The 21,818-nt window shown below is 35.4% G+C and overlaps 1 protein-coding gene across 6 annotated transcripts in view; it reads right to left on the bottom strand.

Annotated features, from left to right (window-relative positions):
- The window catches only part of NOL4 (nucleolar protein 4), a 400,768-nt gene that overhangs the window by 80,103 nt on the left and 298,847 nt on the right, over window positions 1-21,818 (bottom strand). For all 6 annotated transcript variants that reach the window (XM_049697981.1, XM_004273705.3, XM_004273706.3 and 3 more), the window contains one exon: window positions 14,193-14,306. In XM_049697981.1, coding sequence (XP_049553938.1) covers window positions 14,193-14,306 — 114 coding nt within the window. The remainder of the gene's footprint in view (window positions 1-14,192; window positions 14,307-21,818) is intronic.

Raw genomic sequence — 21,818 nt, 5'->3', positions numbered from 1 at the left:
TCCTAATTCTTGGCACTGCTCTCCTGACATTGCTTTCAGTAGTCACTGAATGCCAGATCATGCTCTCCTGGGTCAATTCTAAGTTTAAAATAAAAATAAGGCTAAGATTTTGGTATGGTGTTTCACTGATTACTTAATGAATGAAATGATTTGAAAATTCCCAATTCAAGTTATCTCTGAGAAGAAAAGTAAGCCAGGTTTCCTCATCTCTAAATGTGTACTTATTGGATACTTTCCTATCTAGCCCTCATTCTGGCGGGCTGCAGATTGCAATACAGAGATGGTTAGTCAGCTCTATTTCAATGGCCTGAGACAGCAGACAAATGTTGCTTAACGTTTTCCCAGTGGAATAATACAGGAGAGTATCTCTTTTCATATATAATATATGGATTTAGATTAGATTGGATATACCCTCAATTTTTGTGCCATTGAGGTGAATATATTTTATGTTTTTAAATGCATTCTTAAAAGTAAGTTCATTATAATACACTAAATTTTGATATTTACATATTCTCATGTCCAAACAAATTGTGCTTCCAGGCTTTTTGGAAAACCCCCTAATTTTTAACCTGAGTCATAACAGAGACAAAATTCAATTTTAATTTGATATTTTAAATTTAGGTTATCATGTATTCAGATTATTCTATATGCGTCCTTTTGTAATTTCTGAAATGCTGGTTTGAAATTATTATAGCGTCAATATGTCATATTAATTTTCCTCAAGCTTTAAGCAAAAGTAAATTATTACTATTCAGACTATATTTAATATTTAGAAATTCTTTTTTTTTTAAACTTTTTATTTTATATTGGGGTATAGCCGATTAACAACATTGTGATAGTTTCAGGTGCACAGCAAAGCGACTAAACCATACATATACATGTATCCATTAGAAATTCTTTAAGGTCATGATTTAGAATATACAGGTTCTCTGCTGATCATATAGACTATTAGGATTTTGTTTGTTTGTTTGTTTTAGGCAGAAGATTTTCATATATTTTATTTATCATTGGAATAGAAATAATATTTTAATTAAAAAGTTATGCAGTTAACAGTTTATCTGAGTGTTTAGAGATTATACATGCATTAATAATTATAACTATTTATAAAATATGACTATATAATGATATATAATTTAACATTGCTATTAAGGTTTTAGTTTGGGCAGAACATGTCCACATTAACACCAAATTTAGCCTAGTAAACTAAAGCAATATTTTAAAAATTCAAATGAGTACCCCAGTAATGATCCCAAAGCCTTTTTTTAACATATTGACAGATACCCTCTCCTTTTTGTGGACATACTGTGTTTACCTAGATACACATCTTTTTATAGATAACTTTAAATAGCCATGTTTTGATTATAACACACAGATCTAGAGGTGCATGCATATATTTGGGAATAAGCAAAGAGTAAATAAGGACAAAAATTATTTATTTGATGAGAATAGACAGCATACATAGCTTTAAAAAAAAGTGCTACATCCAGTTTACAGCATCTGAAACTTTCTTTTGTTAGCAACACTGTTTCAAATAACTTTTTCCCAAGGAACTATACCCCAGATACATCACTGCAAATCCTCCAAAGGCACGTAGCTGTTGTTGCCTTTAAACATAGACTTCTTATGAAATGAGTACTTAAAATTAGATGAGTGCTGAGTAAAGGAGAGAGACGGCCACCACTAAGGAAGAATTAATATACATACTTGTATATTAATGTTCAAATGTGCTGTATTTAGGGCGCAACTTCTGTCCGGAGCCTGCAGTAGTAATTGTATCAAGCTGCGCTATTCAGCCTGCTGCTATGACAACTTCCCAAGGGCAAAGGTCAGGTCAGCTCCCAGCGTCTGGGTCTCGCTATAATTGCTTTGTCAGGAACCTAAAAGCTGCCTTCTTTTTCTCACTGAACTGTGGAAAGCAATAGTGTTCAAAGAACTAAATGTTGAGACTTCCTTTCCGCAGCCTACACCCTTCCTCCCTATCATATTGTATTTGTGACTTTCCCCATTTGGTGTTAAAACTGTGTTTACCAAGTTGTCAGACAACATTTTAAATTGCAGTATTAATTCCAATGATTCCTGCTCTATTTGGCCACATAACACCATTCTTGGGCTTGAACATTTCCTATTGTGTTGGCAGGCATCTCATTAAAAGGCTCCTTCCTTCCTTAAAACTGAACTTTTTGCCATGCTACATCAAGCCACAAATGGATGTTTATTTAATGTTTACCCTTTTCCCAGTACATAACTAGGTATCTTTGGGGCTCAAAGTGATGCAGGCCAAAGCTGTTTTAATCCCACAGAGTGATAAAAATTTATAGAGTCAATATTCCAAAAGATACCTGGAGGCCATTACAATGCTACCTGGGAATATAATCAAGTCCTCAAATATGCTGTGCTGATAGTCATTGCTACACAGAGAAGGAGGAAAGGGACTTAGCTTTGTGGGCTGTGAGTTGATCCAAGGGGTGCTTCTTAAAGCAGGTGCGCTTTGAGATGGGCGTACAAATAAACACAGGAGTGGAACTGGAGCTGCCGGACTGCCTGAGCAAAGGCATACTGCTGGAAGGAGGGTGTGCTTGGAGCATTAAAGATTCTGCTCCACATTCACATATCTCTAAATCCCCCAAATATCCTTTCTATAGAAAGAAAATAGGAGCAACAATGAGGCACTGCATTTCCTCTTTGTGTAATTTTTAGTCATGAACAAGAGCAGTAATGATGTAGACCTCTCCGAGTTTTGGGAAACAAATTAAATGAGAAAATGTATGTGCATTCAAATTAAGGTGTAAGAGGACACACATACATTAGTATAATTATGTATGATGTGTTTCCCATACATGTCCTGATTCATTTCTCCAATATAGCTGAGATGAATGGTGAAGAACTTGGCATTTAAACCTGAATCTGGGTATTTGGAACGATTTCAACAAATTTTGTTCTTAGAATATGAATGATCAAATACATGGTAGTTCAAGAAGTTCATTTAATGTAAAAAACTGCAGAAAGGATTCTGTATTTTTAGAATGACCTCAAATGAAGGATCTTAAATAAAGAATTAAAGAAGATACATGGATAGCTGAGCAGTTCCCTGGAAAGGAAATTTTCCTCACACTTATGGAGACATTTGAAGCTTGACAGCTTCATTGGACTTCTCAAACTTGCTTCACAGGCAAAAATAAATGATAGAAAAATGCAATTGAATAAAATAATGTGGCCTTCTGAGTTCTGCATCTAAAATAGTATTCAAATTCTTGCATTCTATGAATGTATTATGGCCTTAAGATTTGAAATTTATGAAGCATTCTGATTTTCATTACTCAGAACATTACTCTGAAATCTAAAGGGAGCTAAATTCTTTGTATGTATTGGTCTGTTTTCCTTCTTTTTAAAGAGAAATTCTGTTTCTAGTGAACTATGAAAAAAATCACTGAAGAAAGAAAGAAAGAGAGAGAGAGATAGAGGGAGGGAGGGAGGAAGAAAGGAAGAAAGGAACGAGGGAAGGAAGGAAGGAAGAAGGGAAGGAGGGAAGGAAGGAAAGGAAATCTAAACTGAAATTGAAATTTTCCAGGCCTGTTTCTTTTATAAAATAAACCTATTGAACTAAGTGGTCTGTGAGGTTCTTGGAAGCGCTAATGGTTTTTGAGTCCAGTATGTCCTACAGTAAACATGATAATTTAAAAATCTGAAAAAGAGGCTTTTTTGAAAAGTTATGTATGTACTAGCAATCCCCAAGTATAGCTACTCTGTATATACGCCAACATATGCAGTTCAAACACGCCACTGCTTCTGAGACTCTATTTTCCAAACGCCCGAATCGAAGGCTATGATCTTTCTCTAAACTTCTCAGGTCCCCCCACCAGAAAGAAATCATGTAGCAAAAAAAAGAATGAATAGGAGAGATTGGCATATAGTAGAAAGCTTTACTTTAATTGCCATTTATTGATGGAAATTATAATGCCTATGAGATTCAGATAAACTTTCACTTACATCTACCTATTTTATAACTTAAGTTCACAGTTGCAAGTATGACCTCGTTTTGTACTTTTGCTCTTTGCCCTCTTTCAAGAACTCAGAACCCTGACTTCTGTTAAATCTCACTTATATTTTCATAGAGGATTTGGGAATAGGAGGCTAGTCTCAAACTTCAGAGATGCAAAAAAGTGAAGGTTACTACTGGGCTCTGGGAGTTCCCTGAGGGTCCTTGAATATCAGACCCAGAATGCATTATTATGTTTTCTTAAATAACAGAACTAGCACCAAAACCAAGAAAAATAAGAACACAGAATGTTACCAGAGAAGTGATTTAATGAGAAGTTTGATCTTAATGTAGGAATCTCACTGGACTTTCATCTTAATTGTTTCACTGAAAAGGCTATTTTGATCTTGCTTGTGTTCAAGGCAAAACATTAAAGGGAGCTTAAAAATAAATGTGACTTGGTTTTTGACCTATGTAAGTATCACTTTGCTCTTGATGAATGAGTGCAGGTAAGAGCTCTTAGAAAATAGCTTTGTATAAACTCCGAAAACAGTGAGAGGTAGTTTTCCTTATATTCTTTTAACAGGATGTAAATAAGGACAAATACAGACTGTCCAGTAGACATTGAGAAGGCATTGGATTGTTGAAGCAAGAAAGAAGTAACATTGTTGACCAGGCAAAGAACACTGATAGCATGGGAAAAATGGGGCTTCTTCCTGAGGATGAGAGATAATATGAGAGATTGATCCATTTCAGCAAAGTTAATAGGTAAAGATCAATTTTGCTGCCAAGCCTGTCAGAAAGTCAGGTTCCCCTCACCATTATGAGAAAGAGGTAAATTACCAATAAAGTGAGTTGACCTGCCTCAGGGAGTTTTCTCTAGGACAGACTTTACAAGATCACTTATTCCATCACCTGCTCTGCGGTATCTGTGTCTGTAGCTAAAGCTGATGTCAGCACCACACAATTCTTAGTAAAGATTAATATTAATAACTAAATCCATCTTTAAAGGTTATGATCCGAAGAGTTATGGCATGAAATGAAGATGCATTGAGATTTTAGGAATATTTCCACTACAAATGAAAGTAAAATCATTTGTAAGGCTAACCCACAGCTATCTAGAAAACCTAGCTCTGCAAGAAACCATGCTTTCCCAAAGTGCTAAGTAACTGAAGAACAATGTGTATTACTTGAGGCCACTGGGCTTGTGGTATTTACCACCTGAGTCATGTTAAACATCATAAATCTCTTTAGGAAGCATAGCCCAATTTATCAAGCTGTCATATTATCTAATTTCATAATAAACTTGTGACTGTGGCTAAATTTCCCCAATACACATAAAATTATTGTTTCAGAGTAACTAGTGGGTTTTAAACTGGCTAGATTAAAAAGACAGGACAAGGAATGGACAGATCATGAGAAATAAATTATAAAAATGAATATATTTGGCATAAAACAAATAAGTCAGACTCTTTGTCTGCTAAGCCTAAAATAACTCGTTTTAAAAGAAATTAACAAAAATGCAGTCTTCATGGAGAACCCAGTAAACCATATGTTCCCTTGACTTTGGCACTAAAAAGTGTATTAACATATTATGATGAATTTCTCTCTCTGAATTCAAACCACCTACTCATATCCTGACATTGATCCACTTGAAATTAATAACATCCTAAGCCAAAGATTCACCTAAAATTAAAGAAAGAATCATTTCTATACAAATGTGGGAGAATTCTCAATGAAGCGAGAAAACCAAATAGTAAAGCAAAATGAGTAACAGAAAGACAAAAAATAAAATCAGAAATTGAGGCTGTTCCCAGTTCCCCCCCCTTCAAAACCCCATAGATGTATCCAAAAGAAAGTTTCTTAGATTCAGATTCTCCATCCATAGAAAAGGGAAACCATGTGATCTACATGCTTCATAGTACTACTGAGAGACCAAGAGAATCATGCACTGTACATCACTACTCAGATATACGTTGACATATCATTACATAAGGAAAATACATACACTAAGGAAAAATTTTATACAGAAGTAACCTTACTCTCAATTTAAGAAAAAAAAAGATAAAAAGTCGCTGTTTGAGGAAAACCATATGTCAGTTTTTTGAGAGATCATAAAAAGAGAAAAAGATGAAAAATATTTACAATAGAAAGAATAATAATCTATATATACAGTTATATAAGTTGAAACTATAGGAGAAAATTAAACTTTGATTCCTCATTAGCTGAGCTAACACTGCAGCATGGAAGAGTAGGTATTCCGAAATCACTCATTTGTAACTTCAAAATACCTTATAGCAGATTAATCTTCATAATTACTTTTCGGCATTAGCTCAAATTTAACTACTGTTACAATTAAATAGCAAATCTGAAATGTAGGTGGTAGAGAAAGGAATTCTTGCTGAATTGGGACCTCACCTTTGCCCCACTACATCTACGTTTTGTTGTCCCTAGGGTTCTGAAGCTTCCTAAAACTTGGAGATGTCACTCTCCTTCCCACTTATCTCTGGCATGTACTTAAAGTCCAAATAACTTAACAGAGCATATAAAATGCCCACAATCTAATTTAAACCCTCATGTCCAATCCCCTCTCCTTTTATTTCTTCTCAAGATTCTCAAGTTTCACTCACAGAGATGACTGTTTTTGATACTCAGGAAACTTTCATGTTTCAAAAGGCTCCATGTGTCTGGACTATCATCTGCTAGCTCTCATAATCTCCTTCATTTCTCATGGTCTGGCTCAAATAGTGCCCCCTCTGGGAAGCCCTCCTGGGTTTCCCCAGCAGAATTAGAAGAACTCTCCTCTGGCTTTCACAACAATCTGATCACACCCTTATAATTTCATTTACCATACTAATTTCACTTGTCTTTAACAGAATGTGAGTTTCTAGAGGAAAGATGTTATGTTTCATCCCTCTGCAAAGAAAGAATAAAAACACCTGCTCAGTAGCAAGTGATTTTAAGTAAATCTAGTATCTGGTAAATCCTCAGTAAAGGTTCTCAATCCTTGTTTTGTAGCCTCTGTACCAAGCAAAATATCTTCCATATAATGATTATTTGCTAAATAAACTACTTTAGGACTACTTAGAGCTAATTTTCTCCTATTAACCATATCCCTTGCTGATACAGATACATGAGATATTTAAGGAACTCCCTGGAGCAGTTCAAACACATTGGAAAAATAAGAATTTTAAACTTTTGCCATTAAAAAGTTATCTTGCAAGACCTCAAGTTGGAAATAATACATATTTGAAGTCCAGCCACATTATTAAGTTAATGCTGAAAGAATACAGATTTGTAAAGCAATTATCTTGCTCACAAAATACCAACAGAATACAGGTCAAATATTCTTCCCTACAGAGCAAATAAATATTCCAGTAAAACTTTGGTACGCGGACCTCTCACCGTTGTGGCCTCTCCCGTTGCGGAGCACAGGCTCCGGATGCGCAGGCTCAGTGGCCATGGCTCACGGGCCCAGCCGCTCTGCGGCATGTGGGATCTTCCCGGACTGGGGCACGAACCTGTGTCCCCTGCATCGGCAGGCGGACTCTCAACCACTGCGCCACCAGGGAAGCCCTCCATTAAAACTTTTTAACTGTGTTTCTCAAATATTATATAATGTGCACAATGAACTAAAAATTTTAAATTAGAATAGTAAATATCTATTGTAGTTATCCATAAGTGATATTTTATGTATCTGTAAAACATTTTGATATATATATTTACTTTTCCTTAGTTTTTATGTTTATAAAGTTTCTATGTTTACAAAAATATAATGGAAATATATAATATTTCCCTATTTTTATCATTTAAAAATGTGATTATAACCATTCTGAGAGTCTGATCTGGTATTATATAGGTATGATGGTTGGTTTGCAGTAGTGAGAATGTTTTCAAGTCTCTCTGGATTGCTTTACTAATTTATCCACCCCTCGGTGCACATGAATTTAAGGTCATGGTTCAATATCCACTTGTTAGCTATTTCCCAGATGGAAAAAACCTCTCTTCCTGTGGAATATGATTACTTACTAACACTGCCAGGCATTTTAGAGACCAAGTGAATGAATAGATGGTTCAGTGTACACCTGGTCACACCCTTCCAATGGTGAGTGTGCAAACAGCATATTTATGAATGATTGAAACTGATGAAAACATGCATTTTTGAAGATTATTGAGCCTTGTCTTTTTGTGGCATTATATTTGTAGCAAACTGTTGGATGTTGTGGTGTCCCTATTGTAAATGTTAAACATGGTAATTTAATTGATGGTGACTTCCAAATTGGAAAAGGATGTAACTGTAATCTCAGGAGATATTGAAAATAGCTGAACGACGAATACAAAATGGAATTATACTTTAGAAATACAACTGGAATTAGTAATCATATGTGGCTTAGTTTTTTGACTGGGGGCAGAATTGCTATAGCCATTGACACTTAATTGCTTCCTTCTTGCAAAGAAATAAAATTAAACCAAAGGGCCTGGTTAAGTTATTTTTATCTTATAGCATCCAATTTTTACTTTTAGGCTCTGGCAAATTTAAAAACAAAAAAGTAAACAGAAGGTAGAAAAAAGGATGGAGAATTCATTTGACATAATGGGTGCAAATCTATGGAAAATTGTGGGTTTCGAACCTCAAGCCCAGTCTCTTCAAAATGGGAGGAGCTGAGTTATGAATTCATTATCAAGGAATAGATCTGAGAATGTATTATTCTCATTCCTGTATTCAAATCCTAGACTAGTTGTCCATAGCAGTGCTTCTCAGAAACAGCATTACCCCTTCTAGGGGACATCTGGAAAATATATAGCAGGTGAAATAGGCATGAAGTGGGAGGACCAGCTTATGGAAAGCTCAGACATTCTCCAGGCAGTACCAATCAACTAAGAACTGTCCCTGTTCCCATATGAATTTTAAAAAGTCATGCTGGATATTTCTGTAGGTGAAAGCCTGAATAGGGTTTCCTGAGCCTAAAGTTTAATTTCATTTTAGGTATAAAAACAAAGTTTTTGTGCCTGTTTTAAAATATATGTTGAATTGTCTCAGGAATACACTACCTTGTAAATCGAGGGACTATTGTGCTGTTTTGTTTGGAACTGTACCACTAGTTTTTCACCGTTTGTAAAGTTCATGTCACTGAATTCTGTGAGCCACAATACACCGGTATCAGAGGACAGTTGTAGCTGTGGCTTCTTCATTGATTTGAGGGACAGGCAGAAGCAGCTGATGACTTTATTGTATCTTCTAGTGATGTGGAATCCCCATATTTCCACACCAAAATACATGTTATTTGATTATATGTTACTTTTAAAATAAATAATGTATTATTTATATTAAAATCAAGACATTATCCTTACATATTTAAATTGTGAGCATAATTTATATTAACTATAAATTGCATTTCAGGATCTAAAAGTGGGGCATTTTGAGGTGTTTCCTGTAAAACAGACATGCTATGTTTGAAAGGTTTAGGAACCACTGGTTAAGAATCAAAGATTCTTAGAAGTTAAAAAAAGCTTTTAATAGGCATATGTTTATAAAACAAGCAGAAACGCTTATTTTTATAGGAATAAGGTAGAAATTAAGAGCATGGACCTTATATATATCAAGAGCTTAAAAAGCCTTGCTGGTTTTTGACCCAGGTCTCATAATTTATTCTAAAAAAATAACTGGCAAGGTATCCTTTTCACAGGCAAATTATGGTAGGAAAAACAAAATCAACATTTAATAGTTTGGAAAATACTACATGATGGAGTATTAAGGGGCTTCTAAAAGTAATTGATAAACTTACATAGTGATACCATAAATATTCACAACATTAAGCTAAATGGAAGGATACAATGTGATACTATTTTGCTTTTTAAAACAGGACGTTTTGCGTAGATAGAGTAGTAGAAAGAATTATAAAACTGAATAGTGGAATTACTAGTCAATTATATTTCTTCTCTATACATTACTCTATTTCCTAAATTATCAAAAATAAGCCTGCATGTCTGAAAGTATTTTTTTTTAAATGTTACTATAAGCATGATTTTGAAAAGCACAAGGATTGGATCCAAGTGGGGATCCATCTTGAGCAGCTCTGCGCTAAGAGCTCTGAGCCTCAATGTCTCCACTTCACGAAAAGTGATGACAGTTACATAAAATAGGCTTGCAACCCACCTCAAACAGTGCTTCATCCATACACGTTCCTGCTGTTCTGTTGTTATTAATATTATTACTAATGAAGAAAATAAGGCCTATTACAGTTAGATGACTTGTGAAGTATATTCTATTTCAATTGTTTAAAATTACATGTGTTACAGAGGAATTACAATATATTCAAGGAACTACTCTAGGTGGTACTTTGTTTCTCTTATATTTTTTCTCCTTTGGATGAGAGGGCCGTGCTGAAACACATGTTAGAACACTCAAAGATAGAGTGTTCTTTCTCCAAAATATTGTATATAAGAAAGACAAATGCTAGAAGTAGAATGAAAGCCAAGGATGACTGAGAGTAGGGGTATGGAACTGTGGGCTGGAAGGCCACAGAAATAGGTTTCAAACCCTATCTCAGTTACTATCACAATGTTTACATTTAAGCATAAAATCCTACTGAAAAATATTTCTTTCAATTATGCATTTGTGAAATTTTATAAACGTTACCAAAAGTACATGCAAATACAGAAGGAAACATGAAAGGAGAGCTGCCTGACTCAAAAACAGCTTGACCGTGGTGTTTTCGGTAGTCTTCAAATACATCCATGACAAAATGAAATGCCTGTATTAAAACTGCCATTGGGTTTATGTGGCTATATTTTCAACCTTGATACCTACCATTATGTTTCTTTTAATAACATGCCCACTCATTAGCAACCTAACAGAACAAAGGAAAAATCAGGAAGAGGTACAGGTCACAGTGAATTCACCAGTACTATAGAAAACAGAGTAGCAGGAACTGTGGGCTTACTAAATATTTTTTGGTCTTGGGCCGATGGTTTTCTGTTGGTTTACTAATAGCGATTTTCTTCTTTAACTCAGCGATGCATCAGTTTTCAGTATTTTTTCCCCTGCTTTCTCACCTTTTATTATGTCACAAGCAACTAACATGCCAATTCCCCTATGGTGTTCTTTTCAGTAGAGTCAAAGGTGTCATATCACAGCCTACCATTGATTTTCCATCTGTCCCAGTCACCGCAAAAACTGTCACCCAGCACACTCGTGCTGCATTGTTCTTCATGAGGGCTGGATCTGCCGAGGAAGCCCTTGACCATTGGTTTTACGCGATCCCTTCTATAAAACTAAAAGCTAATTTAACTGAAAGAACTTAAATAGAGAAAAGGAGCCAAAGGAACCCTGACATTAATCAGGAATTTCAACAAGCCTTGGAATAGAATATACGTCATTCCTCAAAAAGAGCAAGTACAAAGCGATGGGGGATAAATGACCAGCAAGTGGATGTTTCTAATCTTTCTCACTTTCTGCCTCTGTCTCTCTGGTGAGATGAACTTAGCCAAAATCATTGAGATAGATTGGTTTTTAAGTAAATAGTAGTGAAATAATATCTAAATAACAAAGATAAAGACAATTTGAGCTATGTCATAGCAATATAAATGTGAAGTCTGACTCTGCCCATCGTTTTGAATTGCCAAAATGAAAAAGGATTTTCTGGGTAACATAAAAATCCCAGATTTTCATGTTAAAAGAAAAGAAATGCTGGGACTTCCCTGGTGGTACAGTGGTTGAGAATCCACCTTCAAATGCAGGGGACACGGGTTCAAGCCCTGGTCCTGGAAGATCCCACATGCCGTGGAGCAACTCAGCCCATGCGCCACAACTAATGAGCCTGCGCTCTAGAGCCCATGAGCCACAACTACTGAAGCCCGTGAGCCACAACTATGGAAGCTCGTATACCTAGATCCCATGCTCCCCAATAATGAGAAGCCCGTGCACCGCAACAAAGAGTAGCCCCCGTTCTCTGCAACTAGAGAAAGCCCACGAGCAGCAACAAAGACCCAAAGCAGCCAAAAATAAATAAATAAATAAATGTATTAAAAAAAGAAAAGAAAAGAAATGCTGAGTATATTCTATAATTCATTGGGGATTGACCTCAGCCCTGAGTCATCTGATTCCTAACGAGGCAGTAGGCTCCTGCCCTTGCCTACTTGCTTCAGGGCTGAGGCTGCCTCCTCTAGACCCTGGGGCAAGGTGGACATATGAAATAAAGTATTTAACACATCCATAGTACCTTTCATGTTCATAGCTTTATAAAGCCCAATTAATTTATCTAGTTTCATAAACTCTGAAGGACACATATAATTACAGCCCTACATATGGTTAACCAGGGGCAGCAAGTAGTCATGTGTGCAGCTGAACAGAATTTAGATTTTAACTGTCTCATTTCTGAACTTTCATGCACCAACAGAAAGCCAGGGACACAATGAAGAATCTTTGAGTCACTGGAAAATTCTAAGAATTGTGAGTTGGGTTAAGAATGTGCCTAGAAAAGGATGATACCATTGCCAACACCAAAAAGAACTCTGGTTGTCTCTACTTAGGCAAAGAGTGTTTAGATCCAGTTAGGGGAGTTCCTGCTCCCACATCTCCATGCTTTGACGAAAGTGTAAAATCCAATTGGTAGAAGCCTTTGTGCTGCGTGCCAAGTGAAGTCTATATAATTCACAGTAAGAAGAAATAACTATACATTTGTATCCTCCATTTTACAGATTAGGTCAACAGTGGTTAAGTGATTAGACCAAATATTGCGGACGACCAGCTTTGGGGAGCTTGTAGAAGGAGACAGTAGGCAGTACATAACATGAATCAGTCATTTAATTTTCATGACAACTGCACATATGATTGACTCTATGATTCAGGGATATTCTAGAGTGTAGATTGGATGAGCTATGTAGCGAACTGACAACCAGGAGATTCCTTTCAATCCCAGAATTCTACTATTCTGATTTCTAGAATAATGATCTTTTCTCAAGTGGACTTAGTCTGAATTCAAAACTCCTAAATCTGAGATAGTACTATTAATGCTTCTTTATAGTCTTACTGATACCAATGCAATGACAGAAAAGCTAGAACATCAATTAAAATAACTCTTTCTAGGCTGAATTTTCTTGATGCTTACCACATGCCAGGCAAATTGCTAAGTACCTAACATAAATCTATCATTCAGGGTTCTCACACACCCCTATAAGATTAGTACTGTTATTATTGTTATTTTACATATGAGAACACTAGGCACAGAGAATTGGAATAATTTCCTGAAGGTCACACAGTTAGTAAGGGTAGAGCTGAGAATCAAAATCAGTTGTATTTAACTCCAGAATATGCAGTCTTAATCACTATGCTAAATATGGTATTATATATTGGCCTGTAACTTATTTTAAGCAAGATAAATTTTAGAGATATAATAATGACAAAAGTCTCTGGCTTCCCTGGTGGCACAGTGGTTAAGAACCCTCCTGCCAATGCAGGGGACACAGGTTCGATCCCTGGTCCGGGAAGATCCCACATGCCGCGGAGCAACTAAGCCCATGCCACAATTCTGAAGCCCAGGCACCTAGAGCCCATGCTCCGCAACAAGGGAAGCCACCGCAATGAGAAGTCCGCACACCGCAAGAGTACATCTACATCACATGGATGTACAGACTTAGAAAAGAGATGTAGAAAGATGATACTTAATGGTTATACAGTAAATGATTTGTTAATGTGAAGGTAAGCCCAGGACATAGATGTTCCTTCTTTTATACCCCCATTTTATGGCTTTCTGGTCTTCAAGATTATGTTGTGTTTTCCCCATACCTAGCATAATCTATTGATATTTGGCAATGGACCAGAGGAAATTAAAGAGAGGTTCATTTTCATTCAAAAAGACCATAATCAGGTCACTATTATAAACAATCAGGTAAACTTACAAAACTACTGTAAATGATCATTTAGAGCCTCTTATTTAAATAATTCATTAGCCTTCACATTGGATACTAAACAGAATTTTAACTCATTAATTTTACAATTGTCCATTTTTCATCACAGGAAATTTTTGTCATTGCATCTCTACTGATCTCATGGACACGCCTTTTTCAAGTTTAAATTCATATCACAAGGACAGAAAAACGATATCTCTGTGGACTTTAAATCCATTCCAGAGATTCTGCTCTTCTCCATAAATCAGATTAACTTAACCATATTTGCTATAGCTGGTGGTCACCAGACCCCAAGACTCCTCAGTACCTGTTGTCTATCCAGACGCATCCTCTTGGCGGCATTTCTACTCTCACTCTCACAGGCTGAAGCCAAGATACTCTCTGCAACTGCTGAAGTAAGGTGGGAAGGAATAGGTCGAGACTAAAAAAAAAGAGAGAAAAAAACATGAAAAAATTATTAACAGTATCATTAACAGTCCAATGCTATACTCAGATCTCATAAGATGTGCAGGAGTATCCATGTATTTCAACTCAACTGATTTCAATAGAAAGAGGAAATGGAAATTGCAAAGATGAATAATGAAAGCTAGTTAGAGGTTAAAGCTAGAGTTGCTACAGATCCATCATCCATTCCCACAGCTCCTTTGTCACAAGTGTTTAGTCTAGGCCATTAAGCTGGAGTTTGAACAGGCAGTGGTAAAATTGCTGACTGGGTTTTGCAAGTAAAACAAGTCCTTTAATTCTCTTATAACATATGACAATGCACAACAAAACAAAACAAAAACAAGTGACAGGGCCGAAACAGTTGGAAAAACTGACACACTCAGACCATGTCAAACAATCTTAATATGAAATATTATGACTATTTACAGTCTGAGTTGTGACACAATTGATGTGATTAAAATTCTTATAAAAAACACCTTACTTTAGCTTAAAAACAAACTAAAACTTCAGTCCTAGAACAATTTTGCTATAACAAAAATTCAGTGTTCTAGATGTGAGATGTGCATGTGTGCCTACATGCTTTGTTTTATTTATAAAATATGTGTCAATATTATCAGTGTAAGAGGTACATGTTGGATATCCATCTTCTGTGTAGCCCATGTAGAAACTCATTAACCCCCTGACTAAGCTCCTAATTAACTACAAATTGTTTGTGATTCTCCATATCATTTGTGATAATCAGAAAAGTTTTCCATTCTTTCCCATAATTACATGAAAAATTATCTAACTGAAAGATGAAGTACTTAATGATACCAGACAGTTTTTTAAAAGATGATGATAAGCAAATGATAGATAAGTAACGTAAAAATTAAACGAGATGAGATAGCAAAATATGAAATGACAAAATAAGCATCTTTTAGCAACCTAGCATATTATAATGGTATGCCAGCTTAGGGTTTTCAAAGCCTGAGTCCAAAATATGTATGGCTGCCATACATATTTCTTAGAGGCCTCCCAACTATTAGAGATCTTTTAATTAATTTTTGTAAATGAATGTGAGCATGCCTTTATTGTACTTGATTCATTTTGCTAACTCTGGCATGTATGATGTGCATTAGCACACTGAACCATAGCATTTCTATCTCAAACAGTATTCTAGAACAACTAAATTCAGACCACAGTGTTTTAATAGCTACTCTTCAGTAGAATTTGTTCAGTGCAGAAAGAGACCCAGCTTTGACTTTATTTGAACTAGGAAGCAATTTCTGCTGCTGCCTCACCTGACTCCCCCATGTTTCCACCTCCAAAGTAGCCTCTGTAGGCAAAAGGTAGGAAGGGTATAGGGTGCAGATGATGGAAATGATAGGTAGACAACTTTGACAATAAAGCATTAGGATATCTGGAATGTCGTTTTTGCAAAAGGAAGAAAAGAAAGAGGCCCCCTGAGGTAGCAGGAAGAATAGTTTTGAGAAGGAAATTACAAAGTCAGGACTGTGTGTTGGGAACAGAGAGGGTCAAATGAAGTAAACATTAAAAAATATTTAAATTGTCATAAAGGTGTATATATCATTTCAAAATGCATATTGCTTCATTTCATTCTGTACTTCATTGAATATGGATAAGGTAGTCTAGCTCAGAACTGAAACTATACTAAGCTACAAAAATCAGTGTTTCATTAAAAGATGGCCATAACATGGCTCAAAATTATACTCTAAACCCCATGGGAATTGGCTACACAATGTTGTTCATCTCAACTGAATTATGTTTTGAGGCAACAGTGTTATAGGAAAAATGGGAATAAGAACATTCCATTATAAAAAAATCATCTATTTCATTGTAGCTAGCATTGTTCAAATAGAAGTGAGAGTTCACACCTTTATAAACTACATCTTTAGACACTTCATCTAGTTCTAGGGATTGAATTAACAGAAGCTAACTAAAATATCAGCAGTCTCTATTTTCCTGATCCAATCATTGACAGGCACATGAAATTCAGAGACCTGTTTCTGTTCTTCATTCCTTTTATTTTTTCTCTTTACCTGGTACCTCTATTCAAAATTAGGAATATGTAAGGCTATGGAGCTTCATTAAGCTGACTAAATTGTAGTAATAAACACATACATTCCTTGAACACCTAATAGTTTGTTGAACAGAGAGAATACAAGGTAAAATACCTCTTTAATTAAAATGATTTGGTAGCATTTCCTTTCAAATTCTTTTTTAATATTTAAAAACAAAATGGGAAATGACTTTTACTAGAACAGTATAAGTTACTGTGTGTAATAATTTATATACTTTCCTTTTTGGAGAAAATGACACAGTTGGGTTTTTACCAAGTATATTTAATTGGTCTTCTCAGAAAATAGAATAATTTCCCAGCTGAGTGGAACTAGATATTTTTTAAGGTCACTGGATAACCTCATTATTTCAAGATTTTGGGAAAAAAGTCAACTTCAAGATAAAGCAATCATGTACTCTTTCCTATTAAGTGAAAAAAATCAGTAGAAGCAAAGATACGTGATTAAACATGGCCAGAAGTTAAACAATATAATTTTGAAAATAGAGTTGTTCTGAGTTTACTGTAGAATCATAATCTGATAACTGTAAATGGTCATATAAATCACTCAGTACAGTTTCTTCCTTAAAGTTTGAAGAAACTTTTTTGCCTAAGGACAAATTGAGCTAGAAATAGAAGCCAGGTTTCATGTCTCCCAATTCTCAACTCTTCCACTCTCCTAAATTCTGTGGTATACTTAGTACTTTTACAAAATTTATTATTAATAACATAAAATATTTTAGGAAAGATCCTTATATATAAAATGTTGGCTCAACCAAAAATAAGCAGACCAAAGTTATTCCTTTACATGTCTGTATTACAATTATACCTGACTCAAGCTCATTGGAGAGAAGGGCAGAATGAATGAATAAAATCTATATTACAGTTTAATAGGTACATATGTGTTTTTCAAGGAATTTACAATATCCTAAATACATGATAAAATACGTACCTCCAAGGAGAAAACAGTACTATTCATTCTAAATTAATCTTAAGATAAATATTAATAATACCTAACTCATATTGAGTGCTTAGATGTGGAAGCATTAATACAAAAATCTGTGATTCATTATCTAATTTCTTCCAAACAACCCTTGAGAAAAAGTACTTTTATCACCCATTTTAAAGAAACCCAAATTAAAGTCCTATATAACTTGCCCAAGATCACACAGCTATGATGTGGAAACACCTGAATTCATCTTTAAGTCTGATGATAAACTGGGACTAATAATCCCTAGTAAAGTTTATTGTCATTTTACAATGAAGGCCTCAGTGAGTTTAAAGAAAACTGGAGCTCTTAAACACTACACATTCCTCCGGAGGAGTCCATGTACAGCTAACTCCATTATGCATTGAAATGAAGAATATATTAGGGTCTTCCTAAAATACTTCTCTTAAAGTCATCAAAATCCTCCTAAAACAGCTTCCTATTAATTCTTTAAAACTCTTCTTCATTAATGGCATGATAAAATGGAACTTATCTAAATTCCATCACATGTGCTAAACTGATGCAATCTAAATTCACAAGATTTTCACGTTGGAGCAACCAGAAGTGCCAAGAAATTACGGTACATGACACATAATAAAGCTTAGTTTCATGCCCAGAACGAGAATCAGGAGCCAGGCAGAGAAGTTCTTTCTCTCCTGTGAGGCAATCCTGGTAAAAATCCCCTTGGTTCTAATACTGATGAGCCAGTAATAAATGCCGGTGCTCGTCAATACACACAGAGCTCAATTATGCTATGCCCGGTTATATGATACTAAATATGAAAGTCTTTGGCTTATTTTTCCTCCATGGTGTGGCTATTATCTATTTCACAACTCAAAAGTACTTAGACCAAGAGAGTGAGAAGGAAATTCATCAGTTTTGCTCCTTATAAAAGCAGTGTTATCATAGAGAAATTTAAAACTATTATTTATGAGTTCTCAGAACGATATTCATGGGGACTCCCCTTTCCTTCGTGACATTTACTGGTGGAAAGCTTATTCTAAAATCATCTCTTTAGGGTTTTCCTGTCAGTGTGTTAAGGGCTGTAGTCATGGGTTCCACCAGGGATAAATGCTGAAGATTCCTTTTTACACCAGTAAGAGTGGCCATAAAACACAAAAGCTTCCACTGTAATAACTTGAAATAATATTTCACCAAAATGCAAAGAGTTCAATAGATAATTTATGGAAAACAACACTGCTCCTTCCAGTTGAATACAGCTCAGTAAATCTACTATTTAGTATCTATCTTAGATATTTAAAAATAATTATTCAAAGATGTATACAATCACATATTCTACATGATCTATACCTAGATTGAGATTTGTTACCTATTTCTTTCCTGGATATGAGATAATGCTAACTAGCCTTCACTAATTATCTCTTCATAATTAACTGTCATACTCAACTGGGACAAGCTGATCTTTCCCCAGCACTGTTCTTATTGTAATAATTATCTATGCCCAAATCAACGGTGGTCGTTTCATTAAACAGATGGCTAAACAGTCACATGGGGTTTTGGAGTTTAAAAAGTCACATTTTAATTGGGGACTTAAGATATGATTGCTGTTGGCACAGTGTAAATGTGTCTTTCCTTATATAGGCATGTAAAACCTACTACCACACCAACAAACTATTCCATTTTTTGGTCTTAAAACTAAACAGTGTTAGAGTCCTCAATTTCTGCTGTATGCTTAGGATGCTGTACGTTTTTTTTTTTTTTTTGCAATTATAAAAAGTAAAAAGAAATCAAGAATATAAGCTCTGTTCATGGGTTACTGTGGCGATGCTCTCGACTCCAGTGTTCAAGCACAGCTTAATCAAGTATTAGACAAGCCAGATTGGGAGCAACGGTGACATCAACCTGAGATTTTAAGTAGAATGAGCTCTTTTAAAATAATTAAAGCAAATAATTCGGTAGTCAGAATTTAGGTAAAGTTTTAAGTTAAGATGATTTCTGCTAAACTTGTTACTTTATAAAATACATAATTTGAAAATTCTGCAGCTTGGATGATATCCTGTCACCCCAAAATGGTATACCCATGCCTGAACACATAACTGTTACAGTGTAAAAAGATGCAGCTCCCAAGGGATCCCTTTTTCTGACCAGGTAGCTTCATTTACCAACATCAGTGGACTAAAGTAACAGTTTAGCAACTAAGTCAGACAGACCTGGATATTATTATGCAATCAGTTCCTTGCAATTTGCCTGACTACTTTTGCTATATAATCTCTCTGAGCCTCACTCATTCTGCCGAGTATCATTATTTATATTTTTATAAATGGCAAAACTGAGGTTCAGTCAATAAGCTATGAATAGGAAAAATAATCTCTATATCAGGGGGCAGTTGTTAGAATTCCATGAAGTAAGGTACATAAAGTCACTGATATCTTTACTAGTTTATCCAACAAATATACTTAATGGGCACTTTCTGTATGTCAGGAACTGTGCCAAGTCCAAAAATACGGAGATAAACAAAATCAATACTGTCTCTGTTATCATAGAGTTTACTTTGCAAGTTAGTACAATGCCTAGTACATAGGGTATAATATACACGGAACAAAGAGTGTTTATTATAGACTCACAACCTTTTGTCAGCAATTCTAAGATCCTAATATTGTATGAGCTGAAATATTTCAAAAACTTAGGGTAAACTCAGTTGGCAGAAGAAACTGATATGAGAATATTTAGAAACTTTCTTTTTTCTGCTTTCTGTGAATATTCCTAGGTTTTGTGGCAGGAAGGCTAATATATTTGTGCATGGGATGTTTTTCCAGACCCCAATGTGAGTGTTATGCAGGAAACAGAGTATATACTTTATCAGGTCCTCCAAATCAGAAAAGTTCTGAATTCTGGACCATTGATGATCCAAGATCTTAGATAAGCATGGTGGATGCAGACTAAAATAGCAGCTCAACTGCCTTGACCCCATCCTAAAAGGTTTGGGTGGATGTGATAAGCAAAGTCCCTTACTGACCTAACTGGCCACGTGACTTAGTCCTGGCCAATCACGGGAGCCCATCCCTTTGTTCCCAGTGACTGATCCAAGAAATGGACATATGATCCAAATAGGGCCAATCCAAGTCCTTTCATGGAAATGGGGACCTGGAGCTGGAAGATTGCTCTTGGATTGGGAGTTTTAAGAAAAGAAGCTTAGAGCTGCTGATGGCAACACTTCCCAACAGGTAGCAAGACTGAGAGTTAAACCAATACACAGAGAAGCATTGGGAGAGTGGCAAACCCCTGACATTTGAGCCCAGCTATGTGAGAATCCTTGGACTTTCCAGGTTTCCTGAGAAAAATATCTTGACTAATTTAAAAGGAGTTTAAAAACAAAGATGATAATTAACCCCTATCTAGGCTGTGATTATAAGTATTTCATTATGAATTAATAGTCTATGCTTTGGCTTTAATTTTAGAACATTATTGACCTTTAATAATGATCTTTCACAAACACGTGGGGAATTGTTAAGTTTTATAGTTGATGCTAAAGCCCAGTTTAGCTAATGTCATCTGACATATACATCTGATCAAGATGAGATAAACTAAAATTTCAACTAAAATGACATGTTTTCATTTTAACTGACAACTTATTCAAGTCTCCACTAGGAAACATCTTTTAATTCTGAAAATAAGTGATTACATTTACTTATGATTATTTTGGACCATGACATCTTTTCTTTTAATAGTTTACTTATGAAACATAAAACTATATACAAATTCTATTCATACAATTAATATTCACACTAATTACCAAATAGATAAAAATATTTTAAAAATAGTGTTTCAAGAGAGTTAAAATTAAACGTTATATGACGCCTTCTTTAGGAAAAAAACTTCCTAAGATTTAAAATACATTAGGCTAGATTTTCAGTTATCAGTAGCTTTTAAAATTGAAATGCCAATTGCAGGATACTGTGAAAGAGCACACAATAAACACTAGCTTATCTCCCCACTAATTTTACTACAAAGTAACACATTAGTATGAATGTCCACTCATTCACTCATCCTTCATTCAACAATTTTAATTCCATTGAATTGAACACGGACTGAGCAGATTTCACGAGCAACTAATTGTACTGTATAAGACATAGTGGATGATACAGAAATGAACAAGTTAAGAAGCAGAGTAGTCAAGGAACGTAACTTCTTATTAGGGAGCTAAGGCCCATATATAAATAACAGTAATATAAGACAGGATAAAATAAAACTACAGAAGTACCACAAAGTACAATTTGCACATGGAAGAAAGAGAGATTTAAGGCTGCTGTTAGCTAGAAGTGATGATTAAATAGATAAAGGCGTATTGGATTTAGTCCTCCAAGGAGTTCAACAGATTGAGACAGCAAGGGTTTCCCAGTAAAGGGAGCAGTGGAATGCAATTTCAGATTCGACTGCATTTTATCCTGTTCCTCAGAGACCAGGTACCATGCTATGCAGAAGTT

The sequence above is a fragment of the Orcinus orca genome, chromosome 15 (genome assembly GCF_937001465.1).
Source record: "Orcinus orca chromosome 15, mOrcOrc1.1, whole genome shotgun sequence".
Classification (NCBI taxonomy): Eukaryota; Metazoa; Chordata; class Mammalia; order Artiodactyla; family Delphinidae; genus Orcinus; species Orcinus orca.
Note: the sequence above shows the minus strand (reverse complement) of the source record. Positions and strands in the feature narration are given on the sequence as shown.